The sequence below is a fragment of the Ceratotherium simum genome, chromosome 1, assembly GCF_057802395.1.
Source record: "Ceratotherium simum simum isolate JZ-2026a chromosome 1, ASM5780239v1, whole genome shotgun sequence".
NCBI lineage: Eukaryota > Metazoa > Chordata > Mammalia > Perissodactyla > Rhinocerotidae > Ceratotherium > Ceratotherium simum.
In genome coordinates, this window is record NC_141900.1 from 6,751,456 (window position 1) to 6,778,413 (window position 26,958).

At 47.4% G+C, this 26,958-nt stretch overlaps 1 protein-coding gene across 11 annotated transcripts in view; it reads right to left on the reverse strand.

The window, feature by feature from the left end:
* The window catches only part of GRB10 (growth factor receptor bound protein 10), a 196,274-nt gene that overhangs the window by 14,927 nt on the left and 154,389 nt on the right, over positions 1-26,958 (reverse strand). For 8 of the 11 annotated variants that reach the window (XM_087432971.1, XM_087432529.1, XM_087432810.1 and 5 more), the window contains 8 exons: positions 24,961-25,117; positions 18,260-18,375; positions 17,166-17,234; positions 14,859-14,996; positions 13,394-13,504; positions 11,328-11,426; positions 1,525-1,602; positions 456-572 (listed from right to left, as the gene is read on the reverse strand). In XM_087432971.1, coding sequence (XP_087289097.1) covers positions 456-572; positions 1,525-1,602; positions 11,328-11,426; positions 13,394-13,504; positions 14,859-14,996; positions 17,166-17,234; positions 18,260-18,375; positions 24,961-25,117 — 885 coding nt within the window. Of the gene's footprint in view, positions 1-455; positions 573-1,524; positions 1,603-11,327; positions 11,427-13,393; positions 13,505-14,858; positions 14,997-17,165; positions 17,235-18,259; positions 18,376-24,960; positions 25,118-25,938; positions 26,054-26,958 lie in introns of those variants that run through there. The other 3 variants (XM_087432924.1, XM_087432879.1, XM_014793658.2) reach the window with 2 other exon arrangements.

Sequence of the window (26,958 nt, forward strand, 5' to 3'; positions counted from 1 at the left end):
TTTACACCTCAGGAAAACTCAGAAGTTGGGTGACATTCATCCGCCCAGAGATTAGGAACCTAAGCCTCAGAGTGAAGAGACCGCAAGGCCAGGAAGCTAGCTAGTGACCAAGCCACGAGGCGTGGGCTCTGTGCTCTCTACAGATGGCCACTGACGACTCATCAGCAGGAACAGTTCTGCGTGTGAGCCAAGAGGTCAGAGGGCTCTGCTCTGTTCCTGCTCCCTCCACAGGAGCCCAGGGATAGGGAGGCAGTGGGGGTGGCAGGTGCTAGCAATGTGGAAGGGCCCAGAAGTGCCAATGGCTTTCCGCAGTTGAGAACTGAGATGCTACCCTCCCCTCCCCAACATCTCACTCCCTTGCCAACACCCACAGAGCCATTCTTCTGGGAGAAGACCAGAGGCGGGGATGCAACCCCGAGGGAGCCTGTCCTGGTGGGACTGGGCCATGGCCTTACCCTCCAGGCATGGCCTTCTTCCAGGGCTGCGCTTTGGGCTTCCGCTGGATTCTCGATCACTCTTCCCGTCTGCCCAGAAAAATCCATCGCCACGAGGGAGTTCTCAGAGACACTGCGCTGAGAGGAAAGGCCACAGTCTTAAAATGTAGGGAAATGAGCCACAGCAGCACACGGGAAGCCTGGCATGAAACAATCGTAAAGATGGGAGGAAAAGGTGATAGGAACGCCCCTCACCCAACCCCCCACTCTCTAAGGTTCAGGCTGGAAATTCAGTGGCCAAAGGCTCTTGAGCTATAAAGGGCTTTGGTTTCTCTTATGCAGAATAAGAAACGTTCCAATCCTCTCGCAGTATTCAAAGGCTGCTGGTGCGGCCACTGGGCCCAACAGGATTTGGACTGTGTGGTCCTTCACAGGCTCCCTGACCTTCACTAAAACACATCAGAGAAATGGAAACATCATGGGTGAGCCCAGTCCTCAGCAGCAACCAAGTCCTTCTCTCAGTAAATTAGTTCAGGGAAACACATGGATTCTTTCTGTTGTATAATTTGACATCTCCAAGACACGGAAGGATCTTTAAGATCATATTTTGAGAGGATGAAGTGTTTCTGTACCTTTGGGACGTAAAGTATGTCCTGCGAACACAAGATGACATTATAATCTCTGAATCCTCACCAGCAAAAGACTCAAGCATGATGGTCAACAGCACCATAGAACCCATGGCTGAAAGGAACAAAAGCCAAAGGTGGAAAGGGCTCCTTAGTAGAGCTGAACGTTGCTGTTGACAGTTTCTGAGCCTTAAACAGAGCCATCTACCTCAACAACCTTGAGGGGAGATGCAGGCAAGGGGAGAAGGATGGAAGAGGAATGTGCCCCCAGCAGAGACACTGTCGAGATGACAAAATCCACCCCCTGGGACATGGAATGCTGTGGGACATACTGGCTTCTCTGAAATACACATGCTCATCTGGAGCTTCTCCTGGCAACCTCGTCTGAAGTGAGATGTCCACAGCACATGCTGACATAGCACCTGAAAAGGAACTTGACTTTTGAAGACCACAGCTGTACTTACCACTGGAGTCGAGAAGGGGGAGAGCAAGGCTTTCCTCTGCTGAGGGATTCTGTAGTTCTGGTAAAGGAGCATTCCATACTGGAAGGGAAAGGCCAGAGTTAGTCACCAGGGCCTGGTGAGCCCCCAAAGCCCCAGAATGTGTAACCCCATGACAGTGAAAGGTGATGCTAAGTACAGAACAATGAACAATACCCCACTAACAGCTGCTGCAACCGAGCACAAACATCCAATACAGCACCCCCTTCTCAGTCCTGCTAGGACCGTCCCTCCATAGAAGGTAACGCCAACTGTTTTGGGGATGTTGGGTGGGCAGAGAATAAGCAGGGCAGTAAGAATATAATAAGGATAAGATCAAGAAGAAACATTAAACTTATTGTATGTTCCTATGTGCCAAGTACTGTTCTAGGTGCTTTCTGTTATTATTTTGTTTAATCCTCTCCATTTTATGAAATATGTACTGTATCCTATTACAAATAACAGATCTGAACACAGAGAAGGGAAGCAAGTTGCTTAAGGTCACGGTAAAGTAAGGATTCAGGATTTGAGTATACAGAGCCTGTTCCAAAATCAGTGCTCTTCCTAACCACCAGGCTCACTGCCTAACCAGCTCAGTGGTTCATGCTTTATTTACCCTGGCAAGAAGCACTATGGGTTCTGCAAAGTCACACATGCTTCCAGCATCCCAACCTACACTCCCCAATTACCCACTCAAACCACATGGAAAAAGAACAAGGTCAGGAAGAGAAAACAAGATTCTCCAGTGGGCTGCATCTTTCTTTTCACTCTCCTTCATGGGATGTAAGCTCATTTCCAGCCCTAGGCCCTATGTTATTTACTCACTTCTAAAATAAAAACATTCAGAACATGATGAAAGGGTCTAACATAGGTACACTGCACTCCCATGAGAGGAGACAAGTGAAAACGGGTCAGAAGAAATATTTGAAGAGATAACGGGCAAGAATTTTCCAAAACTGATAAAAAGACATCAAGATACAGAATCCAGAAGTTGGATAAAAAATAGAAACCCACACCCAGGCACATGATGGAAAGATTGCTGAAAAACAGAGACAAAGAGAAAATGTTAAAGGCACCCAGAGAAAGACGCTCATTACTTTCACAGAAGCAACAGGAGGACTGACAGCTGATGTTATTACATAAATGATGAGAGTTAGAGGACAATGGGATGGGTGGAATACAGAAGAAAATAACTGCTAACCTAGGATTCCAAAAGCAGTGAAAACTTCCTTCAATAATGAAAATGGAGTAGAAATATACCAGACAAACAGAATTTGAGAGATTTCACTGCCAGCAGGCCCATACTAAAAGAACTGCCAAGTGGAGTTCTTTGGTCCAAGAGAGAAGAATGCAAATTCAGGAAGGCATAAAGTGCAGATTTGTAGGTAATTAAAATAAAAATGAAGCATATAAAACAACAACATCATCATAAGTGGCTTAAAATATGTAGAGAATTAAAATACATGACAAGATACTTCAAAAGTGGTGATGGGGTAAATGGAATTAAAGGCTCCTGATGTTGGCCTGGAAGTGGTAAAAGTACTAAATTATGTTAGTTTTAGTGAGTTAAATGTGCATGTTGTGACATCTAGGGTAACTACTAAAAAATAGTAAAAGAATGCATATGCAAAAGGTTAATAGAAGTTAAAAAAAAAAAAAAAAAACTTGATGAATCTCCTCTGTCAAAAAAAAGCAGAGAAAAAGGAATACAGGATAGGTAGGCCAAATTGAAAATAAACAGTAAATGGTAGACTTAAGCACAAATATTATTAATAATCATACTAAATGATGTACCTCACAACAAATACTCCAATTAAAAGGAAAAAAAAATTGTTATGTTTCTAAGAGATAGGCTCTAAATATAAGCATCCAGAAACGCAGAAAAAAGATGGAAAGAGGAAAACTACGCAAATACTAATCAAGAAAAAGCTGAGGTAGCTTTAGTAATATCAGACGAATTACTTTAAGGCAAGAAGCATTGCTATAGGTAATGGAGCAAATTTCAGAATGACAAAAGGAGCAATATATAGAAAAGATATACATCTAATAATATACACACGTGTATGTGTGTGTGTATTTATCTATATATAGATATGTGTGTGTGCGTGTGTAGTAAAGGATTAACCTTGACCAAGGAAAGGTTTGCCCCCCGCTCCTGGGAGGGACCCTCTAAGCCCTTGGGATATCCTGCCTGATAAGAGTATCTTTGTTTAGCTGGGGGTCTCGGGCCAGGATCTATGCCGAGGAAGTGATTTACGGTGGAGGCCTTGAGCCATGCAGTATCAGCTTGACCTCTGGGGTGTCTGGAAAGTAGCTGTGACTGACCCCAATAAAAACTCTGGGCACCAACGATCAGGTAAGCTTCTCTGGTTAGCAATACTCTGTGCTTGCTGCCATACATCATTGCTGGGAGAAGCCGGCGCTATCTACAAGGCCCCACTGGGAGGGGACAACGGGAAGCCCATGCCTGGAGCTCCTGGGGGCCAGCCCCCGGTGCCTGGAACTGATGCTGATTTTAATCTGCATCCTTCCACTGTAGGACACTGTAACCACGAGTCTCTAAGAGCCTTGATGAGTTGAGTCCTCCTGGTGAATTACTGAAACGGAGGGTGGTCTGGGGCCCTCCTGAACTACCTGCCTGTGTACAGATGCATATTTCCCCTCCCCCTTTTCTTTCTTTGGCCTTAATTTGATAATTTTTTTTCTAAATGTCTTGAAAGGGATATGTAGATCACTGATTTTAAGCCTTACTTTTTTCAAATATATTTAAGATTAAAAACTTGCCTCAAATTCTACTTTAGTTGTAGTTAGTCACATTTTTACAATTACTCAATTCAAAATATTTTAAAAATTTCTTCTGTATATCATCCTTGACCTATGAGTTGTTTAATCAGTTTGTCTTTTAAGTAGGTATAAAATTATGCTCTATTTGCATTGTATTTTTAAATATTACTTTTACTTTATCAAAGAAGATGAATGTTTTCTACATTTATTATCCGCAGTTCCATGACTATGAATTCATGTTTTCTTCCCATTTACAAATAGGAGAGCCTTGAGAGTGGTAGTTTTATTTGTATAAGCTCTTTACAGTGTTTAGACATTAACTTTTTGTGTACCAGCCATAGTATAAATTATTTATCTTATCCTTTATTTTCCTTTTTATTTTTGTGGAGTCAGTTTTAAAGAAATGTTTATATAGTCTAATCAATCTTTTTCCTTAATAATTTCTTTTACTGCTTCAAAAGAAGAAAATACGACCATAGAAACATTTTCCCCTTCTTTTGCAATATATCTTTCTCATTTCTTATTCACATCTAATTGAATGTGACACTCCCAAACAATAAAGAAAGAAAGTGACAGTTGCTGTTCTGTGTCTGCTTGTAAAGAGACTACAGAGAGGTTTCCATATTAGGTAGGGTCTATATTAGGTAGGGTGGCACTTCTTGGCTGTACAGAATCAATGCTCGCGGTGTTAAGATACACCCTCCCCACACACTATGTTAACATAATGAACAACATAATAACAAACAACAAAATGCCAATTCCTTTATCTTGGAATTTAATTAAACATTTAACCTTTATACTAAGTGAGATGGAACTTAGTAAGCTTATTTCTTTGTGCAAAGATAGCGCAAGGGTTTAGGGTTAAGGTCAAAAAATGATTCATTTTGTTGGGCTCAGTTCCAGGCATACAAAATGAATTTAAGACATACTTGAGGGAGCTATCATTTTGTAGTAGACACACACAGATAAGTGGCAATATTAGATGGATTTTAATGGAGAGGGAACCCTGACTATCCGCATGGTGAGGGGTAAGTCTCCACTTATAAGGCCACGTCTGACCAGGTTCTTGAAGGACAGTGCAGCCCCAGAAGACTGAAGGTAACCAAAACTTCAGCGTACGGTGTTATCCCAGGTTGTGTTACAGTTTACACAGCACAGAGCTTAAATATTCCTGAAAACTTAGAGAAACTCATTTTTTTAAAAATGTGGTCCAATTTCTCCTTTTAGGTTTTCCAGTCAATTTTAAGGTTTTTCTGTTTTTGCAAAGAATGTCCATTTCATCTTGATCTTAAAGTACAACAGCAGGGGGCCAGCCTGGTGGTGTAGCGATTAAGTTCTTGCTCTCCACTTTGGCGGTCCAGGGTTCACGGGTTTGGATCCTGGGTGCAGACCTATGCACCACTCATCAAGCCATGCTGAGGCAGCGTCCCACACTGAACAGCTAGAAAGACCTACAACTAGGATACACAACTACGTACTGGGACTTTGGGGAAAAAACAAAATAAAGTACAACAGAAGGTAGATATGCACAATATGTCTTCACTTTTCCCATTTTTAAAATTACTGTTTTTTTGTGCCTTCCTTCATGTCTACTCTTGATATATTTTAATCCCCCCTTGTTTCCATCTGCTAGTGTAGAAAAGAAAAGTGTCTGTTTTTGTAGTTCCTACACGGGTGGCTGAGAGCCTGTTCACACGCCACATGGGGCAGTGCGGGGTGCAGGGGACAGGAGGGGATGCGGCAGGGCTGGGCTTTCAAACTGCCCCCAAGCAGAGAGGTGCATCGGAGATCCTGCAAACAGCGGGCTGTTTCTGAATGAACATTTAACCTGCACATGTTGGTGGTAATTGCACTGTCTGCCAGGTATTTCTGGCTCTCCACCTCCAGTCAAGCAGCAGGCCTACACTTCCCAGGCCCCTGTGGTTGGGTGGGACTCGGCGACCAGCTGGGACCAATGACTGTGGGTGAAGTGACATGTGTCATTTAATTGAGGATGGGAGATCCTCCGGCTCTCTCTTCCCTCCCCCGTCATGATGGATGGAGACTGGCAACCTTCAAGATGGGCTGCTCCATCCGCTGGGTCGGAGCAGGAGCGGGAGCCAGTCTTTGTTGTTAACAGCCACTGAGATTGGGGGCTGTCTGCAGCTTAAGAATAATCTGATATACCATACAATCCTTTCAATCTTTTTATCTGTTTCACATATTGGGGAATTATCAAAAATTTTGCCTGAGCGGGGAAAAGAGTTCTGCTACAAAAAATTACAGTTTGGGAACTACTAGACTTGAGAGATCACCTCACAAGGAAGACAGTCAAAGGAAAGATCTAAATCAGTGATCTTCATTCTTTTAGACTTCATAAAGGAATCAAATTTTGAAGGAAAAAAAATCTGTGACTGCCTTAAGGCTTGGCAACACATTTGCCATATAAGACAACTAACATACACACAAACCAAAAACTAACCATGGACCCACCATTTAATCTCAACAACACCTTATAAAATAAAGGCTATTTTAACATTAACTAAGTAAGAAGGACACAGTCTCAGGTTAAAGAATATGCCCTTTACCAGGAGCACAGGTAGCTTCACGGAAAGCTTACCACACCATCCTCATTGGTCTCCTTTTTGCCATGGACTTGAGGAAACCTATCCACAGAGTCTCACTTGTCAGAGGACTGGCTTTCAGGAACCAGGGGTCTAAATCTTGGCATCCAAAGAGGCACAACCTTAGGAGTGAGCATGCAGACAGGCGGGCTCAACTGGATGGGCAGGGCTGGAACACGCTGCCGTTCTCAAAGTCCCTCCTGTGATTCCTAAGAAGCCCCCAGCTCACGGACAGGGAGTCTTGACTGGTCCCATCTCAGGGAGCTCCCTCCCCACATGGACTGTGGTACTGTGCTCTGCGAGGGCTTCCCCCCACTCCCCTCCCCAGGGTCCTCATGAGGATTCAATGAGGTGACACACGAAGCTCCTGGCAGGGTGCTTGGCGTCCAGCGAGTGCACAACGAGCATCACCAGCGTTGGGATGCTTGGCTTTTGTTCTGCACAACTTCTCAGCCCTCCTAGACGACTTTGTTCCCTGTGTCTAGTGTGCTGCTTCCAGGGTGCTGTGAACTTTCTCTTTGCTCTTCCGTACTCAGCAGTGTGTGTGTGGAGGGAGGAGGCCCCGTGCTTCTCCTCAGGCTGCCGTCCTGCAGAGCGTCTACTTTAACTACCTTTTCAGTGTCAGGCCATTTAAAACCAAAGCAACTGCTCATTATAGAATCCTGCATTGATGAAGCAAGACCTCCCTCTTGGGGAAGAATTGCTATAGAAGTTCAAGAAAGTTTTAGAAGATGGGGGGAGGGAAGGAGATGATAGATAACTACACCAAAATTTTCGTATTCCTTGCATAGCCCCCATAGTATCTATGAAATTATTTAGATAGCAGTGTAACAAGAAGGAATGAGGGACAAAAGGAGATATTATCTGTGGGCTTTATCCACTAAGAGTATCTGTAAAGTCAAGAACAGTAACGCTAGGTTTCTCCTACGTAGGCTCAAGCTATAATTAATCTTTTTTTTTAAAGAAAGTATACCTGTGTTGGTATAAAATAAGGTTTTCCTCAGAAATCCCTGGGATTTTAATACAATCCAAATAGCTATTTCAGGATTACCCACTACACAGAAATGATTCCTGGATGGAGTCAGGGACAGTGGGGAGGCAAAGCTTTATGCTTCAGGGCTGATGTCGGTTATAAAACAAGGCATCCTCTGTGCGTTGTCCACTTCCTCCACATGAGGACAGGGTACATCTGATCCACTTTTAGGGGGCAAGAGAGTCTGAGGGCTAGAGCTGGGAGGGACCCCTCATCACTTACTGCAGACAAGATCTTCAAGTCAACCATGAAGAGGCACAACCCAACGTTTCCATGGACTGTGCTGGCGAGACACCCCCGTGGAGGCCTGAGAACCAGACTCTGTGAGAGGATCTTATATATTCTGTGGTCCAAAGCCCCCATCTGCTGACCCTGCCAACCCCAGGCAGGGGCACAGTCTCAGGTCGACTCCAGTGTTGCCCACAACATCAGGCAAGCAAGAGGGAGAAACAGCTGCTTGGTTGAAGCCAGACACGGGAGTATGGGTTGCTTTTACTTTACTTCGATTCAAATTTTCTAAGCATCTACTGAGTACTGAGCACTAAGCACTTGCTGTCCTCAAGGAGGATTTTGGGAAGAGGCAGGCAAGATGACACCCAGACACGTGATCAGGCACAGAGCAAGCACAGGGAGGATGGATGGATGGATCTGGACGGATGGTCAGGTCCCTGCGGCCTGCTGACCTGCTACCGCCCACCTTGGTTCCTGTCTCCCGGTCAAGGAGAAAAGACTGATGATGGATGTGAGTCGATGCTCACATCCAAGAAGCTTGTGAGAGTCGCAGGGCCAAGGAAACAGGGGGCACTTGAGAAGGTTTCCCTACCGCTTCAAATGGCACAAGTACCTGGCACAATCCCCCCCATTCTGAAGGCAACGTGCAGGCGCAGGAGGGGGACTGTCAGCATAGAACGTAGTGTTCTGACTACGCTTTCCCCTTCTTTGACCAGGACAACTCGGGCCAGGGAGGGAGGAGACGTCGTCCTGTTGTAAGGATTCTCACATCAGATGCTGTTTTGTGAGCAGGCTCAGTGGTGGCAGAGACGTGAGAGCAGCATCACTAGCCAGGACAGAAAGGCCTACCTCAACTTCCGCTTCACCTGAGATGGCTCAAGGGCCTGTCACTGCCACATTGCAGTGGACACTGGGTCCAGGCCTCCATGCTCCTATAGCAACGGCACTTGAGCGTGTGGAGTCTGCGGCTCACTGGATGAAAACTGCTACCTGCAAAGTGGCTGGGACGACGGGATCACATTCAGAACTGAATGGATTTTCGACTTCCTGGTGGCTCTCAGGGAGGGCAGCAAAGCGTGGTGGCTAGGAAGGGAGCCCACAGTTTTGGGGTTCTAATGCTGGCTCTGCCACATACCAGCAGCCACACCTGGAGCATGACTGGATGGGCTTCAGGTTTGTCATCTGAACAATGGGGATGATAATAACATATATGTCACACAGCTGTTGTGAGGAGTAAACGAGGTCCTAGGTGTGAGGTGATAAAAAGAGTGCCTGGCCACAGTAAATGCTCAAAAATGTTCATAATATCACGTTAACATACTATGTAATGTGTTATTGTTAGCGCTAATAACAAAGTCAGTTATTATAATCACTATCAGCTCTGCCCCTTTCCTTTCCTGTGCCTAGTTATGTCATGATGGCACCAAAGGAGAGATCCCTGCTCTTCCTTACGCATGAAGCAGAGGGTAAGAACTTGCTCATTGGATTTACTGTGTATCACCCAAAGTAATAACATTTATAGCTTCATAGTGTGATACCACTTTCCGTTTTCATTTACTTTCACTGCTTTTTCCAAAATAGATTCTATATTCACAGATAAAAAAAAAAAAAATCACACAAATATATACAACTTGAAAGGTTTCCTTCCCACTGCTGCCCCCATTTGCACAGCTGCATCCACTCTCCCCAGAAGAGACCTCTTTATTTTCTCTTGCAGTCTTACGGAACGTTGACATGCATACCAAGAAATGTAAATACAGATTTCCAATAGCCCCCCGAAACGTCGCACACTCTCTATGTACTGTTCTGCACTTTGCTTTTTAATTGTAAATAATATATCCTGGAAATTTTTCCACAATAGAACCCAGAGAGCTAACTTGTTCAGGGTATTCCTCTGAATGGACATCTTGTAACTCACCTAACCAGTCTCCTATTGATGGACACTTAAATCAAAAACTGGCTTGTAAAGGATACCAACACTAACATTTCCTCTTCTGTTATGAAATAGCAACATTTTAATTTTAATCTTTTTTTGTTTAATCAGTGGCAAAAATAAAACAAAATTAGGTCCTGGGACAGAGAGGCATACAGGATGCCTAACCCTGGAGCTTGTGTTCTGTGGCATCTCCAAGGAGAGAGCTGAGCTAAGCCTCCTTCTGCTTGTCTGTTTCTTTGAGTGACTCCACCTTGCGTCTCAGACCAGCTGAAAGCGTCAATGAGGGCTGGGGGATTTTGCAAAGAGATTCTTAGACCTTTGCATGTGGCAGCCACAGGTGAACAAACAAACTTCTCCTCCAGACACCTTGACTTTAGCCAAATTTGTCTCAGTCAACTAACCTGCAACTTGCACGGACTTTCCATACACAGGAAGTTCTAGACATGTGGTGTACGTGTGTTTGCAAAGGAACATTTTGTGGGAAATCAAAAGTGAGATGTGCTCTACGGTTATGCGCTTAGCTTTTACTAAAGAGCCGTATGAAATCACTTTGGCAATTACTGTGCAAGTCCCGTCAGGGGCATTATCCCATATGAGGTTCACGCAATAACTTTCTTTTTGAACTTATTGTCAGGAGACACTATTTCCCTTGAGGTGCTACGGCGAGTGGTACAATTTGTCACGTTTCCCTCAGGCCCTGGCTTTGAGGGAAGCCGGGAGTCTGATGCTTAGTCATGAGAATAATTAACCCTCCTGATGAACCATCTGCTCTCTCCCCACTTCCCTGGTCCTGACCTTTCAATTCTTATTCCTCTAACCCAGTGGTTCTCAACCAGCGGAAGTTCCTGGCCCCTCACACCCCAGGGGACAGTTGGTAATGTCTAGAGACGTTTTTGGCTGTCTCATCTGGTTGCAGGGTGGAGGTGCTGTTGGCATCTACTGGGGGAGACCAGGGATGCTGCTAAGTGTCCTACAATGCACAGGCCAGCCCACTGCCCGGCCCAAACGTCAACAGTGCCGAGGTCGGAAACCAGGTCTGCCCCTTCTAAGGTTCCGCCTCTGTGAGAAGCCCCTGACACCCCACTGGGAAAGGTGTGTGACTACACTCGATTGACAGAACACTGTGAGGGAACAGGGGAAGAGTGGCGGGCATCTTCCAGGAAGAGATGCGCACGGCCGCACGCCGCGAGGCGCGGGGTACCTTGAGGAGCCTGAAGGCCGTCATCCAGCAGGTCCTGCTCTGCTCCTCCTCGGCGCACAGCAGCCGCAGCCCTTTAGCTTCGTTCCGGACTCTGTTTGGCTAAAGAAGGTAAAAGACCTCATGAGTATAACACAGCGAATCAGACACATGCTCTTGCTCCTCACGTGAAGGAGGGGATGAACCTACACACACCACACGATCAGCTGGGCGTCACCAGAGCGGGGCACGGGCAGGCGTCCACACCCCTTGGCATCGGGCACCTTTCTTGTACCTGACGTGGACCAGCCTTGGTTGGTTATAATTACTTGTTACTAAGTGGAATGATCAGCCATCTTCTGACAGGGGAGCCCAGAGGAGACAAACAAGAAGGTAAACTATTACAGGATGAGCAGATAAGGTGACAGGGACAGAGAGGGTTGTCTAACTCTGTGGAGGGGATGTTGGGTTCGATGGGAGGAAAGCCCGCTCCAGAGTTCACCCAGAAGACAAGATCTTCACTTTCGCCTCCCAGGAAGGCTGAGCAGGCAGCGGGAGGAAGGGCCCCTGCAGGGGTTCACCAGTGAGGGGAGAATCCCTGAGGGGCTCAGGGCTCTTGGAGTGTCTGAGTGGCCCCCAGGACGGACCCCAAGGAAGGCCCAGAGAGTGAGACCAATGTCACCCTGGAGAAGGGGGACTAACGTGGGACAAGCAGCCTGAGGCAGGCGAGGGTCACCGTCACAGCTCCCGCCATGTAGTCGGCAGATGCTCCCACTCAGAGGCAGGGTTTATTTGGTGATGGAGGAAAACCGTTGCAGGCATAAGCTTATCTGGGTCTCCATGTGAGCCCGCTGACCCCAGATACAAGCGACAGTGCTGGGCGGACACTGACCCAGCTCTCTGCCTTGGGAATCTGGAGGGTGGAGTGAGGGAGAGGAGTGACAGTCCCTGCGTGTGGCTGATGCTGCAGAAGCAGAGACTGCCAGTCTGCAGAGAGAAAGGGCACCGCTGGTGTGAGCCGGTGGGAAGGCAGAGGGACTGGCTGTCTGGACCCTGACGGCTCCTGCTCCCACCTTCAGGCCCTCCTGAGGCCACATTCCCACAGTGGCTTCCAGTATACTTGGGCCTTACGCTGGTGTGAAGTAGGCTCCTATAACTTGCCACCCAAAGAAGCTTCAGCAAATGGAGTATAAGACAGCATTTTAGGACAGAACGTGCTCCCTGCTCCCCATCCTCTCCTCGGGATGGGATCAGGCTCTGGCTCCTGAGTTTGCCCAGCTGGGTGACTCCAGGCACAGCTACTCACTGGCTACCGGATGTGAGCAATGGGGCTGGTTCAGGTCCCACCCTGTAAGCACCCAGGAAGACTCGATAAGATGATGGAGATAAAACCCTTAGCAGAGCGTCTCACGCACAGTGAGTATTCAGTAAATATAATCTACTATTACGATGACCAACATCACCACAGCCTCCCCAGGGGAGAAGAGCAGGCCCTGTCCATAGCGGTGTCTGTGTGTGTGTGTGTGTGTGTGTGTGTGTGTACACGTGGGCACATGTGTGCATATGTACGAATGTGTATGTTTGCAGATCTTTGTATCCCCCTTGGTGCGTGCAAGCATATAGGTATGTGTTTGTGTGCATATCTGTGTATTGACATAGATGTGTACATGCATGTGCAGTATGTGTGAGCCCGTGCCCTCACACATGTGCACAGAGGGAGGGCAATGCTGTGGTCACTCCTATCCTACTATCCTGGTGACCGGAAGCCTCCACAGAAGGCGTCCGCTCACTCAGCACCCTGCAGGCCCCCAGCTGGCAGGCTGGGGGTCACTAGGCCACTGAGCCCATCGACCGGCATTGTCTATTGTGTACTCTGCTCTTCCCTGAGTTTCTGAGCTACTCAAGGACCAACACATTATAAGCACACATGAAATATTTTTACATGAATGAAAAAATTCAGTGAAACTGCGTTTCTGTTAAAAAAAAAAAAAAGCAATAGCCAAGAAAGGAGTTTACTGTTTTAATTCTAGAGTTTCCAGGGGCATGCTGACAGTGAGGAGCAGCCTCTTGATGGCCTGGAGGCAGACTACCTTTATGCAGAAGCCATAGTCAGTGGGGGCGCTATACTGCTTCTTGCCGGCAATCAGGGAGAAGACGCTGCTGTCCTCCAGGTCAGCGAGCAACTGCAGGTGTCTGGGCTCCTGTGAAAAAGGTTGGTCAGATTCATGTCGGTGGAGAATTCGAGTACAGCAAAGAGTAAATGTTTTCATGTCCTCGTCAACAGAGGGCAGTCTGTGCACGCTTTCAATGCATCTCCCCTCTGATATTCTACAGATTATAACCATTGTATAAAATAAGTGCTAAGTTAAAACCAAATTCACCAAGTCCCCACCAAAAAAACCCACCTCCCAATTCTCAGACATGACTGTTAGAATGCATTTGATACTCTGCCAAATCAAAGCCCCATAACCAAATATTCAAAGTGAAAACCAGAAGAAAGTCTGAACACTGAAAGTCAAAGTTAAGAGCACACTCTCAGATGCAGGACTCAGCCACCTTGCTGTGCTGTGTGCTCAGAGTCCACTTCCGCCTGAAATTTTCCCACGGACGGCTTGTCCCATCCTGCTCCTCCTTCACTCTCCAACCCAGTTTTCTGTCCTGCTCTGGGCTACACATGTCCTCATTCCACACAAGGATGGGGAGTGAGCCATAAACCAGAGCTGGGAAGTCACCTCCCCACCCTGCACTGGGTGCAAGACACTCCATCTCCAGAGGGGAGGGGCCCCGCCGCCCATGCCCCTTCTCTCTGGCTCCCGCCCTCGGCAGCTGCTGGCTTCCCAGAGACGCACTAAGCCAGCCTGATGCTCAGCACCCTCGCCTGGGCTCCCACCAGCTCCTCCCTCCTCTCTCCCGGCAGGAACAGAAGACACGACAGCTCTTAGATGGTAAACACACGGCCAAGGTCTGCTGGGCACACTCCCACTGCAGGGCGTACTCAGACATTACAAGAAAAGAGTAGGGAACGGTGTGCAAAGACACCAAAGGAGACCCTTGGCAAGGCAAGCCCACAACGCCCCGACTCTCTTTGGAGGCCTGCAGCTGTTTTCCATCTCTCACCTCCTCTTCCCACCGGGGATACACGCAAAACTGCAATTTATTCCATAAAATGTCTATAACACCAGGTATTAGACTGGCATTATGGTGGCACTAATCTATCAGTCATCCTGATGGCTAGCTTGGATGCCAACTTCCAAATTAAGGAAACTAAGTCAGCATTTTTTAAAAGAGACTCAGGCAGCCAAAAGGCTCTGCTCCCAACCCACAGAGGGGGCCTGGGCTGGACAGCCTGGGGTGCAAGAAAGATTCAGCCCCGAGGCTCCTAGGTCTCTGTTATCACCTGCTTTCTGAGGTAGACCAGTAGACCAGTAACTCTGAGTTTAGCTGTTACACAATTAGCTCAATAAGTTATCATGAGCTTGGAGGAGCCTATGATTTTAACATGAAGCCCACGTTCACTGTGGACATGCCCAGCCTGGTGGTGACTTTAAAACTCACCTTGGAAACTCCCTTTGTGGAGCAATAAAGGCCTGATCTCCGCAAACACACATACAGCTTTTTCCACGATTTCCTTCCCAGCTCTTTCACGTGCAAAAACCCTTGAATTTCAGGACAACTACTGGAGTTTAAAAAATTCTGTTGAAGGGCAAATTTCAAAAGTCAGATAATGCTGACATAAAATAATTAAAGCAAATATGTGATTAGCATCACTGACATTTTGATTTTTTCTGAATTACTAAAAGACTCTTCTTTTGGTCAAACTGAAAGTTTTCAAATGATACGTTTCAAAAGTCTTAAAAATCCCAGGCTGGCCCCGTGGCATAGCAGTTAAGTGCGCGCGCTCTGCTGCGGTGGCCCGGGGTTTGGATCCCGGGCGTGCACCGACGCACTGCTTGTCAGGCCATGCTGTGGCCACGTCCAATATAAAGTGGAGGAAGATGGGCACACATGTTAGCCCAGGGCCAGTCTTCCTCAGCAAAAAAAAAAAAAAAAAAAAGAGGAGGATTGGCATGGATGTTAGCTCAGGGCTGATCTTCCTCACACACACACACACACACAAAAGTCTTAAAAATCCCATTTAAAATGGTGTTGTCTAGAACATAATTAGTATTTAAACACACACAAGCAAGTGGACCTTTCTAACACTGGCAAAAAACACGAACTCACACATTTCCTTACATGACATACACTTAAGGATGCTGCCCTTTATTCTAGTTTTCCATAAAATACATAACTTGGTCATTGGAGTTGGGGCCAGAGGAAGTGCCAGTAGCAACTGCTTAGGAGCCCTGTGGACCGAGAGCAAGCCCCTCGCTGTCCCTCTCACCACGTACCCCTCCAAATGAAAGGTGTGTAGACGGGGCCTGTCTGCACATGATCTCTCCTGGAACACCCTGGTGACAGCCCACCATCCCAGCTAACTCCTCCCACAGGCAGCATGTCTTTCTGTGGGAAAGAGAGTCCAAGAGCCAGGCCTGGCAGCAAGGCTGAGGAGGTAACGCTGGTGCATCCTTTCCACTGGACTGAGAGTGGACACAGTTCCTCCTGCAGGTGGGATGGGCTAGCTGGACAGAGTCCTGATGCACCTGGGCCAGTCCCTCTAGAGTCTCAAGAGATCACCCAGCACCCTCACAGACACACAAGCCATCTCAAACGGCAATTAAAAAAGCCACTTGGCCATCATTGTGCACAGGCCATAACCAAATGTCGAAAACTCCTGCCAGAACAGACAAACGCTATGGTCGGGAGGGCTTCAGAAGAGACCACCAGAACAGAGCTTGCACCAAGGCTCTCATCTTTCAGGAGGCACAGACAGATCCGGTGATCAATAAAGCAGAAAAAGAGGGGCTATGGACAGAATCTTACAGAAACTAAATTTTAGTAGTTTCTCTTATACTTGCTGGCATCTGGAGAGCGGGAGTTACCTTAGTGAACAGTTTATTTTCTCACTTAACACTTTGCAAACAGACACAGGTTTAGGGGCACAGCAATAACATTCCCTTTTCTGTTCCTGATTTCCCTGGAAGAGCATGAGTCAGCAGTAAGCGTAGAGAGGCCCCTAGTGGAGAAAGGCCAAGTTTTCTTAGAACAGACTTGAGAAAGCAGAGGGACAATTAAACCAAGTGTCCTTGGGGCTGGCCTGGTGGCATAGTGGGTAAGTTCACATGCTCCGTTTTGGCAGCCCAGGGTTCGTGGGTTCGCATCCTGGGCGTGGACCTATACACCGCTCATCAAGCCATGCTGTGGCAGTGTCCCGTATACAAAGTAGAGGAAGACGGGCACAGATGTTAACTCAGGGCCAATCTTCCTCACCAGAAAAAAAAAAAAAGACAGGTGCCCTCAGTTTTAATGTGTAGTAAGTTACTTTTCAAAGGATTTGATGGTGACCCCATAATTTTTTACTATGGAGTGGACACAGTACTTCTGGAGAGATTTCCAAGCAGTTGGGCAGTGGCCTGTCTGGAGACGTGTGCTCCAAGACGAGCTGGGACCTCGCGGAGAACACGGGGCCTGTGGCTTCTCCATCCTACCCCTTCAGCCACGCTCAAGGATCACATTGCTTGGATCACTTCTGAGTCAGAGTAAGTTTATCCCATTTAAAAGTGCGTGTTTCACTTTGAAGGAGCCTGGCTACCCACAGATTTCCCAAGTAAACATTTATTGCTGGTATTATAAACCCCATTAGGAGCCAAGGCAAATCCATGATTAGAAACGCAGTCACTTCAAGTTTTTACAAGGCTGCCATTACAGCCTGAGAGGACATCCACCCAGAAGCCCCAGCAGAAGTCTGCTCTTGGCCAGTACCTGCAAAAGCTGGGTCTGACCGCCGTTGGACTGCTGACACCAAGTCACCATCTGCTCTGGGAAGAAATTCTAAGGAAATAGAAAAACTAATATGTTAAAGGTTACTTAAAAGTGGGGAAAAGCATACTTACAGGTATGCCAGTACTAAAAACATTCCTACAGGTATGATTATGTACATTTGTATTTAAAATGACAGTCCTTTTAATTCCTTTATCACACAATGGAAACACCTACATCAAAAGGATGTATTGTTTCCTTAAATGCTGAATCCAGGTTTGGAGCATCTATTATGTTTAATATGAATTCACATCTCAAAGTGTGCACCAAGGCAGAGGGCCACCACACAGCATAACTCAGTGACACAAGTGTGGCATGAGATAAAGAACTCTGGAAGCTAAAAGATGAGCACAGGGATGTGAAAAAGCCTTTTCTGGTGCATTACCCAAAACCAGTTATCAGATTTCTTACTTTCAAACAAAAGAGCGGCTAAACTGCCAGAGCCAGAGGTTGACACGGGGTCTTCTCCCCAAGTCTTGGTGGCTCTGCTTCGTGATTCGGGGCAGCAGCACGTGCTACGGCAGGCGACAGGCTCCCTACCCTGACATTTCACAAGACAAGCGCCCTCCCTCCCAAAAAGGAAAGAAAACCAAGGCAACTACTCAACACGCCTAGATGTTGATTTTTCTACTCATTCTTCCATAAATAATCACAAAATAATATTTGCTATTTTCAGAGAATAATGAGTTTTTAATTCTACTAAGTATTTGACCAATTTGTTCCAATTTAAGAACTTTTGAAATAACTGAGAAAGCCTGTCCCTCCTCTCTGTCTCTCTACTTAGAGATTAACCCCCTTTCCCACTGTTACTATTGGGAGAAAGTGATGGTGATCTTTGGCCAGTACTAAGGCATTTAGTTAAGCATGAGAGATTGAGTTTTGAGCAAGGATTGCTTAAATAGCAACTCGGTTCTCAAATCCATCTGTGAATCCCTACATCTCAGTCAGTTATTTTGTAATCTGCTACTGTTAAACCCAAGTATAAACTGCAAGAGTTCAAGAGTTCCAAACCCCAAACCGAAAGAAATAAGACTCACCACTGGATTTTTGAAAAACTCATATTTTGCATAATTCTTCCTGAATAAAAATTTACTTTCACTTGCCATGGTGCTCTCCACCCGGACCACCAGCTCATGGTCCTCCAAGCACCTTTCTGCAGAGGAAAAGCATGAGACAAAATCACGTGAGAGATGAAACAGGCCGAACCTTCAAGGCAGCTTTTCAATCAATTAAAAACCTGGCTGACTTTCTGTTCTTTGAACACTGTGAGCGAAGATGAGGTCAAGAACTAAATTGAATTTAAATCTCTTTAATGCACTACCAAACGCATTAGAGGTCTTAAGATGTGTAGTCTAAGGAATTCAGGTCAGTCCTTACTCCTACACACGTCTTCTCAATCTGGCATCAACAAAAAGTCAAGGAGAGAGTCAATAAGACTCCAAGCAAACAATTTTACCCTTAAATTAAGCATTTTCAACTCTTGTAAAGTACACAGACTATAACAACGGGTAAAACATCCCAAGACAAAGAACATGGTGGTGGTGGGGGCACTGAGCAAGGAGGACCGAGCGGGAGGTGGGGCCAGCAGAAGCAGAAAGGCAGCAATGCTTCTGAGTGCATGGAACTCAGTTGCCTGAAATGGTGCCGGGAATAGGAAACGGGAAGGGCACGCTACCATCATACAGTCTGTCGGAACACACTCATCTTTAACGCTGAGGCCCCTGTACCCGCACCCCAGAGCTGTTCTCATCCACTGGATGTCAGGGCAGGGAAGACAACACATTTTACACAGCACTCACTCCTGCGTGCTCAGAGGCACACACATACACTTCAGCGCATCTGCATTAGCAGCGTCATCTCCCTGAAAAGGCATTTCCCTCGCTGTTTGAACACTCTGGTTCCATGTGAAGCACGAAGGAGACGTGGCACAGCTCTGGTCCAATGCTTGTTACACCCCTGCCACATGTCTCAAAGACTGCTCTGATGTGTGTGTGTGTGGAGGGCATCACCAGGAACTTCCCATATTAAATAATGGAATAAACAATACCAGCAAATGCACGGCAGCTTCAATGTGTGAAATGATACCAAAATGGTAGAGAATGAGATGCTCCAAATTGGCACAAGAGGGGTAAATTGGTGCTTCAAAGCCCCTACCTCCTTTCATGCTGCCAGAGCTGAATCCCTAGAAAAGTCTCTCCCTAGAAAAGTCTCATCTTGAAGGAAGGAATGAAGTTTAGAGTGAAGGCGTTTCTAAGCCAAAGCCATCTCAGAACATGGAAGAAGAGTCTCTGTCTAGAGAGGACGACCGTCTCCAGGGCGCTCATCCAAGATGGGCCACACCGGCACGCAGGAGCACATTCAGCCTTGGTTTGGATATCACGAGGAAAGGATTCCTTGGTAAAAATACACTTGAAGCCCAAATTTGCCAAGGAAAGGAATTTCCTCCCCGTGACTGCCAGAAAGTTCATGGTCCTGCAGGAAGGGCCAGAACTGGTACCACCGGCAAACTACAAACAGGTTCACTCGTGGACTGCGGAGAGAATTTGCTGGCAACACGGGAACCAAAACCCTGACCTACGTTTGTTCATGACAGAGAAGAGAAGAGCCACGCACAGCTGTGATGTCTGCTTTCAAAAAAGCGGTCGGCTCAGTGCCGTTCATTTAAAATGGATTTTCCAGGTGGAACACAAATCAGTGCCTTCCACTGAGATTTTTATTCAGAGAAAGTACTTCTGTGGTTATAGGGAAAAAAACAATCCAATAACATGCTGATGGTTTGTGTATAGAATTAAAATATTTTACCAGGTGAAACAGAGAGAAATAAAAAATCAAGGACACAGCTACCTAAGATAGATGTCGAGTTCCAAAGCAAAAGGCATTTTGTCTGCAAGAGTCCTGAGAAGATCCCAAAGGGACCCGGGGGAACCACCAGCTCTAAGGGGGCACATGACCAAGGCACACGCAGGCTCCCGTCCTCCTGGACAACCTCTTTCTGCCGCCCTGGGCCCCGCCTTGGCGAGATCCTGGGAAAGCTGTGCACAGCAGCGTAAACAGGCTGTGAAGTGTCCTGGGTGGTCGGGGCCCAGGGCAGAGGGGGAGCAGGGAAGCCATGTATCCTGAAAGGAGCATGCTTCTCTGCTCCAGGTCACACTGGTCACGCCAGGGAGGCCCAGGACACCTACAGGTGAGAACGAGAGTCACTGCCCCAATTCCCTCTTCCGCACCCACAGTGAGTGGGGGACAGCGGACAGCAGCAGGGTCGGAAGACTGACCCCAGAGACCCAGGGGCTGTCTGGCCTCCGTCTGCCACCGAATGTCCAGCACATCAGTTTTCACAGCTGTCAAAAGCCACACCAGCAATATCGGGTCAAAGCTCTTTTTTCCAGTTCTAATTTTCTCTGTGATTCTAAAAACGTGTATTTTCAAATGATCTTAGTGATTCTATTAAACGATCACATCACCATCTATAAACTTCATATTATTACAACGCCCTGAAGTAAAACTGGAATGCTACGATTGATCAGAGCATTCCAAAAGGACTTTTTGTGCAAATAAAAGAGTCAGACATTCCTTGAAGGGTATTCGTAGTTTTCAAATTTCTGAAACTAAGTCCAGCATCTACGCCACATGAAAAATATTCAAAAATCAAACCTTACTTCTATGCCTTAAAATGTGCAGTAGACATGGGACTCCTGAGCAGAAACCTGAGCCACCCTGGCTGGCGTCAGCATCCCACCTCACTGCTCCCCACTCCTGGGCCCACACACAGCCCCTCGTCAGCCACCCAGCACAGCCCACCCTTTGCAGAGAACACAGCTGGCTGTCAATGAGCATTTAACAGTGGCCCCGGGCTTCGCCGGACTGTGAGAAATTGTGAGCAGTCATGGGCGAGATAACAAGCCCACAGAAAGCATGCCTGATGTCTGGATATGCCTGATAAACGGCCCTCCGTTTCTGTATTTCAGTGGGGAAAGGACGTCATTTTGGTGCCTTTCAGATCTAATGACAAGGAGATAGAAATGGCAGAGAACCAGCCTGCGAAGGCCCCTCTGAGCACCAAGCGCTGAAGATGAGCCGCTGCTGCTCCTTCAACACCTGTCTACATGGCCAGCTGTCAGCGTCCGAGGGGTCATGGCCGAGTCCTCAAAGGGCGACTGCCACACCTTTCTCACCTGACCAGGGACAAACACAAAGCTGTAAACAGCCCAAGAAAGAGTTTGTGTTTTTTCCTGAGATGTTTCAGATGAATTCACATAACAGAATTCCCCAAATCCTGGAAGTTCAGGGGACCTGGCTGCGACTCCTCCTCACTGTGCTCCAGGTCTACGTTCCAGCCTCTCCTGCCATCCAGCCTGATGCCTGTGGTGACTCAGGCCTGCGTGTGGGAGCCCTGGGCACCAGGAGCCCCCGTGCTCCCGGGAACGGAGTTTATCTGCAGTTACACTTTCAAGTTTATGGGGGCACCAAGATGCTGTTTTGCATGCCAAAATCTGTTTTCAAAATTCATTTAAAAAATGGTTTGTTTATTTGATACAGCTGCAGGATGGCTGTTTCACTTCCCTCCGGCCTCTACGTGTGACAGTGTCCTGGTTGAGGTGAGCCTTGCAGACCTGCAGCTCACGTGCTCGGGGCAGATGCCTTCCAAAGCCACTGCCCCATTCTGGCCCCACAGCTGGACTTGGTGGCTATTGAGTGGCCTAGTTGAGGGACAGTGTCCCCATGGCTGAGAGCTCTACACGAATATTAAGGCCAAACTATGCCCAACAGGCAGGCCCCGTGGGGCTGACATACGAAGACAGACAGCACCCTAGAGGGGGCCCTGGAAATCACAAAGCAGAGAACACGCTCACCTATGGTCACTGACCACTAAAGGCTTTGCCTCCCAAGGCCAGGGCTTGGCCCCACTGTTTCATACCATCTCGAGTGGTAAATGACTGCAGGAGTTGACACTAGGGATGAGGAAGGGCCATTTGCTCTGGCTCTGGCAAGAAGCACAGTTCAGAGAGAGGGCAGGAAAATTCCCACCAGCCAGAGACGCTGCCCTGCCGAATGCCAGAGGGTTGCCACTGTTCCTGTTCCTCCGTGACTACGGTGTCCCTGCCAACGGTGGGGCTGGCATGCTCGTGGGGGCCGTTGGAAGCTGTGGACACTCACACACACGCGGGGTCTCCTAGTGAAAAGGAAACCACTTCGTAAAGGCTATCTTGGGACTGCCCCATCTTTTTAAAATCATCACTCATTTCTGGGTGTGGAAAAGGTTTAATATTGTTAAGGATCTAACATTTTAGCTGCATAGATCAATATAGTAATTGTGCTTTGAAACCCTCAATTTCTGAGGCTACACATAGACTAAAAATGCCATCGGAATTAGCTCAATTATGCTCTCCATTATTGGGGGCTGGGGTGACTATCTGCCTTAATAGCTGCCTTACGGATCTGCAAGCAGTGCCTACCTTTTGCCCAAGCCACCAGCCTTGTGCATGTGCAGGTGCCCATCAGCAACCCAATATATACCATAAGAGAAAGTGACTTTCTAAAAGCGTCTATCTGTGCCTGGGGAAGTGGGGCTGGATGGCTCTGCCCTGAGACCAGGAGACGCTGACTGTATATGCCAGGAGGACTAGGAACACACCAGAACGTTACCCAGTAAAGACCTGCACAAGGCCAGTGTACTCACACCCATTCTCAGGGATTTAATGCGGAAACACCAAGGGCTTCTCTGAAGGGCACGCGCACAGTGCCCCCCGACAGGTGGTGTGGAACGGGGTCCTGTACCTTCCCTTCTCCCACTGCTGGTGAATAGCAACTTAACCCATTAAAAAAAAATTTAACTGATAGGTTTGCATCACAAACAAAAGGACAGGCAGAGAATATACAGCGACAGCAGTGCAAGAGGCTCTTTGAGTGCAGTGGAAGGTTTCAGAGGGTCAATAAAGAATAAAACATATAAATATCACATCCCTAAGAATACTGTGCGTACGTGCATATTTCTTTTTCGACTCCTTCAGCGTAAATTGTTCTGCATGTGGTTGATCATTTCCAAAGTTTTCACATGTACAATTTCTTTATCTATTGTATGCTGTTCTAGAGATCAGGTGCTACCACAAGAAATACTGGAATCAAAATTTCTCAAACGGTCCTTATGTTAAATTTTTCTGTGTATCTGTACCCATTTTATATGTGCTCAGTGTGTATCATTATATTCATGTATGATAATATTTGCAGAAGATCCTTTCATAGTTCCTTTCAGATTAAAAGAGTATTCAGACTTTTGAATGGGCTTTCAACAATACTCATTATATTTGGGTCCAACTAGGCAGACATGCTTCTAAAATTAATTCTGTATGAGTGTGTGTAGATATGTGTATGTATGCATGTATGTGTGTATACATATGTGTGTGTGTGCACAAACACACTGCAGGGTTCCAACTAGTGTTTAATTTCCAAGTGACTCGTGTGTCAACAGAGGCTTTTGGGGGCCTATCAGACCACCGTAGGATGCACTCATGGATATCTCAAACTGGAGCTTGACAGTCAGTCTCTGCAGAACAGTGGTGTCACCATCGCTGTGCTGTGGCACCAGTGAATGCGCCTGGCAGGAGAGGGCTGCCAGTGACAATGGAGAAAGCTTCTGGTGACGCACCAGTACACTGGAGATGGACAGGGATGAGAAGAAATCGGAAAGTGTTCTCAACTCCTACTCTCAACTCACACCGTTATGTCCAGCGGTACGGGGGAGCTCGGACACAGTGACAGAGCGATGCCCGCTCAGATTTACACTGCGGCACGGCAGCTCAGATCATATAGCAGGTGAAGGAATGCCATTTGGTTAAATGAATATTCCAGACCTAGAGGTTTAAATTCGATTTATTAATCTTTCAGAAAGGTTCATGAGAAAACTCGACGACTATGGGAAGAAGATTACAATCTGTGTCGTTTTTCTCTCCTTCATGACGTCGAAGAGTTAGCTGTCGATTTAGAGAAAATTCTGGTTTTAAATATGCACCTAGGATTTTGAAAGCATCATACTTTATTCAGTAAGAACGTACGTCTGAAAAGCTTCTTTACCTGAAACAGACCACCTGAGCACAACAAAACCCACAGAAAACAAAACCTCAGTAAGTTCTGTAAATAGTACATATTTCAAAATATCCTCTTGCTCTCTATGCACAACACACACACGTGCACACACACGTACGCACACACATGCTCTCTGTGGAAAGCATTACAAACCAGCTCAGAGAGACACTGTAAGACTCCAACTTAGATGAGATTGCTTCACAGTGTGCTTTGATCCCCGTGGGCCTCCCCGTGCCCTTGCACAGACTGTCACCATGGTCTTACTCCTGTCAGCTGGAAGAGCTGCTCTCTGCAGAGTGACGCCAGCACCATGCAAGTGGCAGACTCTCCCCAAGGCACCGCCAGGCTTCCCCCAACCTTCCCCCAACCCCACATGCCTCTTGCAGCCAGGTTCTCTAGCTAAATCACAGGGAGAACCTTCTCACTGTGTCTGAGCCCTTGGGAAGGTATTCCTTCAACCACCGAAGAGCAAGATTCGGAAAGCTCCCGAGTGGCGAGGGGTGAGAGGGAGGGAGGTGCAACTTCAAGAGAAACAGAAGAGGCAGGAGCGTGGAGGACAACACAGAGACTGCCTGCTGTACTGGCAGGGGACACTGTGGTGACACATTTGGCAGCTGCAGTCTTCATCTGATTGCACACCCCAGGTGCTGCTCCCTACCTAATCCCAGGTGCGGGTGGTGCTCCACTAGTGTCCAGCTGTTGTCATCCACACAGTGACTTCTGTAAACCAGCAACTGGCACAGGTCCCTGGCCGTCATGTCTGCTAGAATCTCCACCACTTTGCTCGTCCCGTCTTCACTAAAGACTTTAACATCCTGCAACACATAAAGGGGACACTTACAGATGAACAACTCTGGGTTTTCAAGAAATAAAAACTGAAACAAAATAAAACAGAAAAAGTCGAGAGAGCAGTGCTCCAACACAGGCGTCACTGTTCTCCCAGGCAGCAGGTGACTGCCCGCAGCTGGCATGCAGGACGAGCACCATCGGCCTTCCCTCCCTCTTGCCCTCTCCCACCTCGGACAGGGCAGAGCACGTAGGGTTACAACAGGACGTTCTTAAAATGCCCAGGACACCTGAGGGGACACAGAGCATGGCCAGAGGAGAGTGTACAAGCTGCTTCTCAACAACTTGCCTTGGGAAGTGACAGAATTCATTTAAACTACTGCTGGTGGTCTCGGAGTCTTGGGGTTGGACACTTTACAGGTGAACCAATTGTGAAAACAAAGGAAGCAACAGAAATCCTAACTTGTGGTGACTCAACCTGCTCTCCACTCCTAGGGTCCAGGGTGTAGTGGCCAGCAACCACTGCCCTGGCACATCCCACCCATCTCATGTTCACTCAGGCTTAGGAAGAAGTTGAGAGAATTTAATACGAATATGCTGAAATTTAAAATATTAAAAAGAAGGGCATAGTAAGAATACAGTCACAAAATTCTTTGGCCCCTTCCTCCTACAAAATTACAAGCAAGCTTCATTTTCCTGGAACGGTTCAAATATGAACAGACCCCAGGCCAGGGGACAATCCAGTAGAAATCCAGAGGATCATCAATAGACCCTGCCCCTCTGCCTAGCTACTGAACTGAGAGTGATGCCACCTTTAGAGGAATGCCAGATGCTTTAAAAAAAATCTTACCTCCACAGCGTGGAAAAAGCAGTCAGAGGAACAAGTCGGCATTTTAAATCAAGATTGCCTCCTGAAAGGGAGTTACTTCCTGGCCTCTTCCCACTGTCCCTGGCAGGCTGGGGACCCCTCTGGGAGCTGACCCACCAATGGCTGGCGGTGGGACCGAAGAGCCTGGTGGGCAGGCTGTGTCCAGGCAGGCAGGGAAGCTGCTCCGAGGCTGCCTCAGGCTCGTCCTCTAGGTAGTGAATCAAGCCATGCTGGGCAGACCAATCAGGTCCCTCCCTGGGCCTGATGCAATCGCTCCCCCTCAGGCTCCCCACTTCAGAAGTGTGCGCGCCCTCCGAGGTGGAAGTGATGACAACACGACAGCAACACAACGCTCAGACCAATATGCCAGAAAAATCTCTGCTAATTTTCTCCCGTGCTGGTGAAATAACAAGCAGGACGCCCAGAGCCTGAGCACTTGTGTTCTCTGAAGTCAGGCCCGTCTGCCAAACCTCTTGGAAATCTCTGTCCCTGCACCTCATGTGGTCAGTCGCAACTTTGGAGCTGGAGCTCCCTGTGGCCTGTGGGTGTCAGCTGGTCGTATAAACTGGCTCTAGCTCTCCCGCACTCTCTCAGTCACCTTTCTTGTGTTTGTGACCAAGTGCTTACTTTGTCTGAACATCTGTTTCCACTGGGAGCAGTCTGGCAGGAGAGAGTGAGTTGCCAGCATGAAGCCCATGGGATGGCACCATCCCATAAGGACTGCCCCCAACCATCCCCCAGCTCCTGGCCAGGAAGCAGTTAAGGTGCACCCAAGCCCTGAGCTCTGAGTTCAGAGGCTTGGCCGACAACAGCTGGAGGGGACAGAGCTCTCCAGGTGGGCGGGGTCACCACCCCTGCCTGCCGCCTCTCAGCCAGCCCCCAGTCAGGAGAAATCCCGCCAGCACTAGAACAGGACTTATGGACCAGCTTTCAACTCACATTCGCTTTAAAAAAAATCCACCCACCTATTTTCTGAAATTTACGTTTCACTCAATGAGAGTT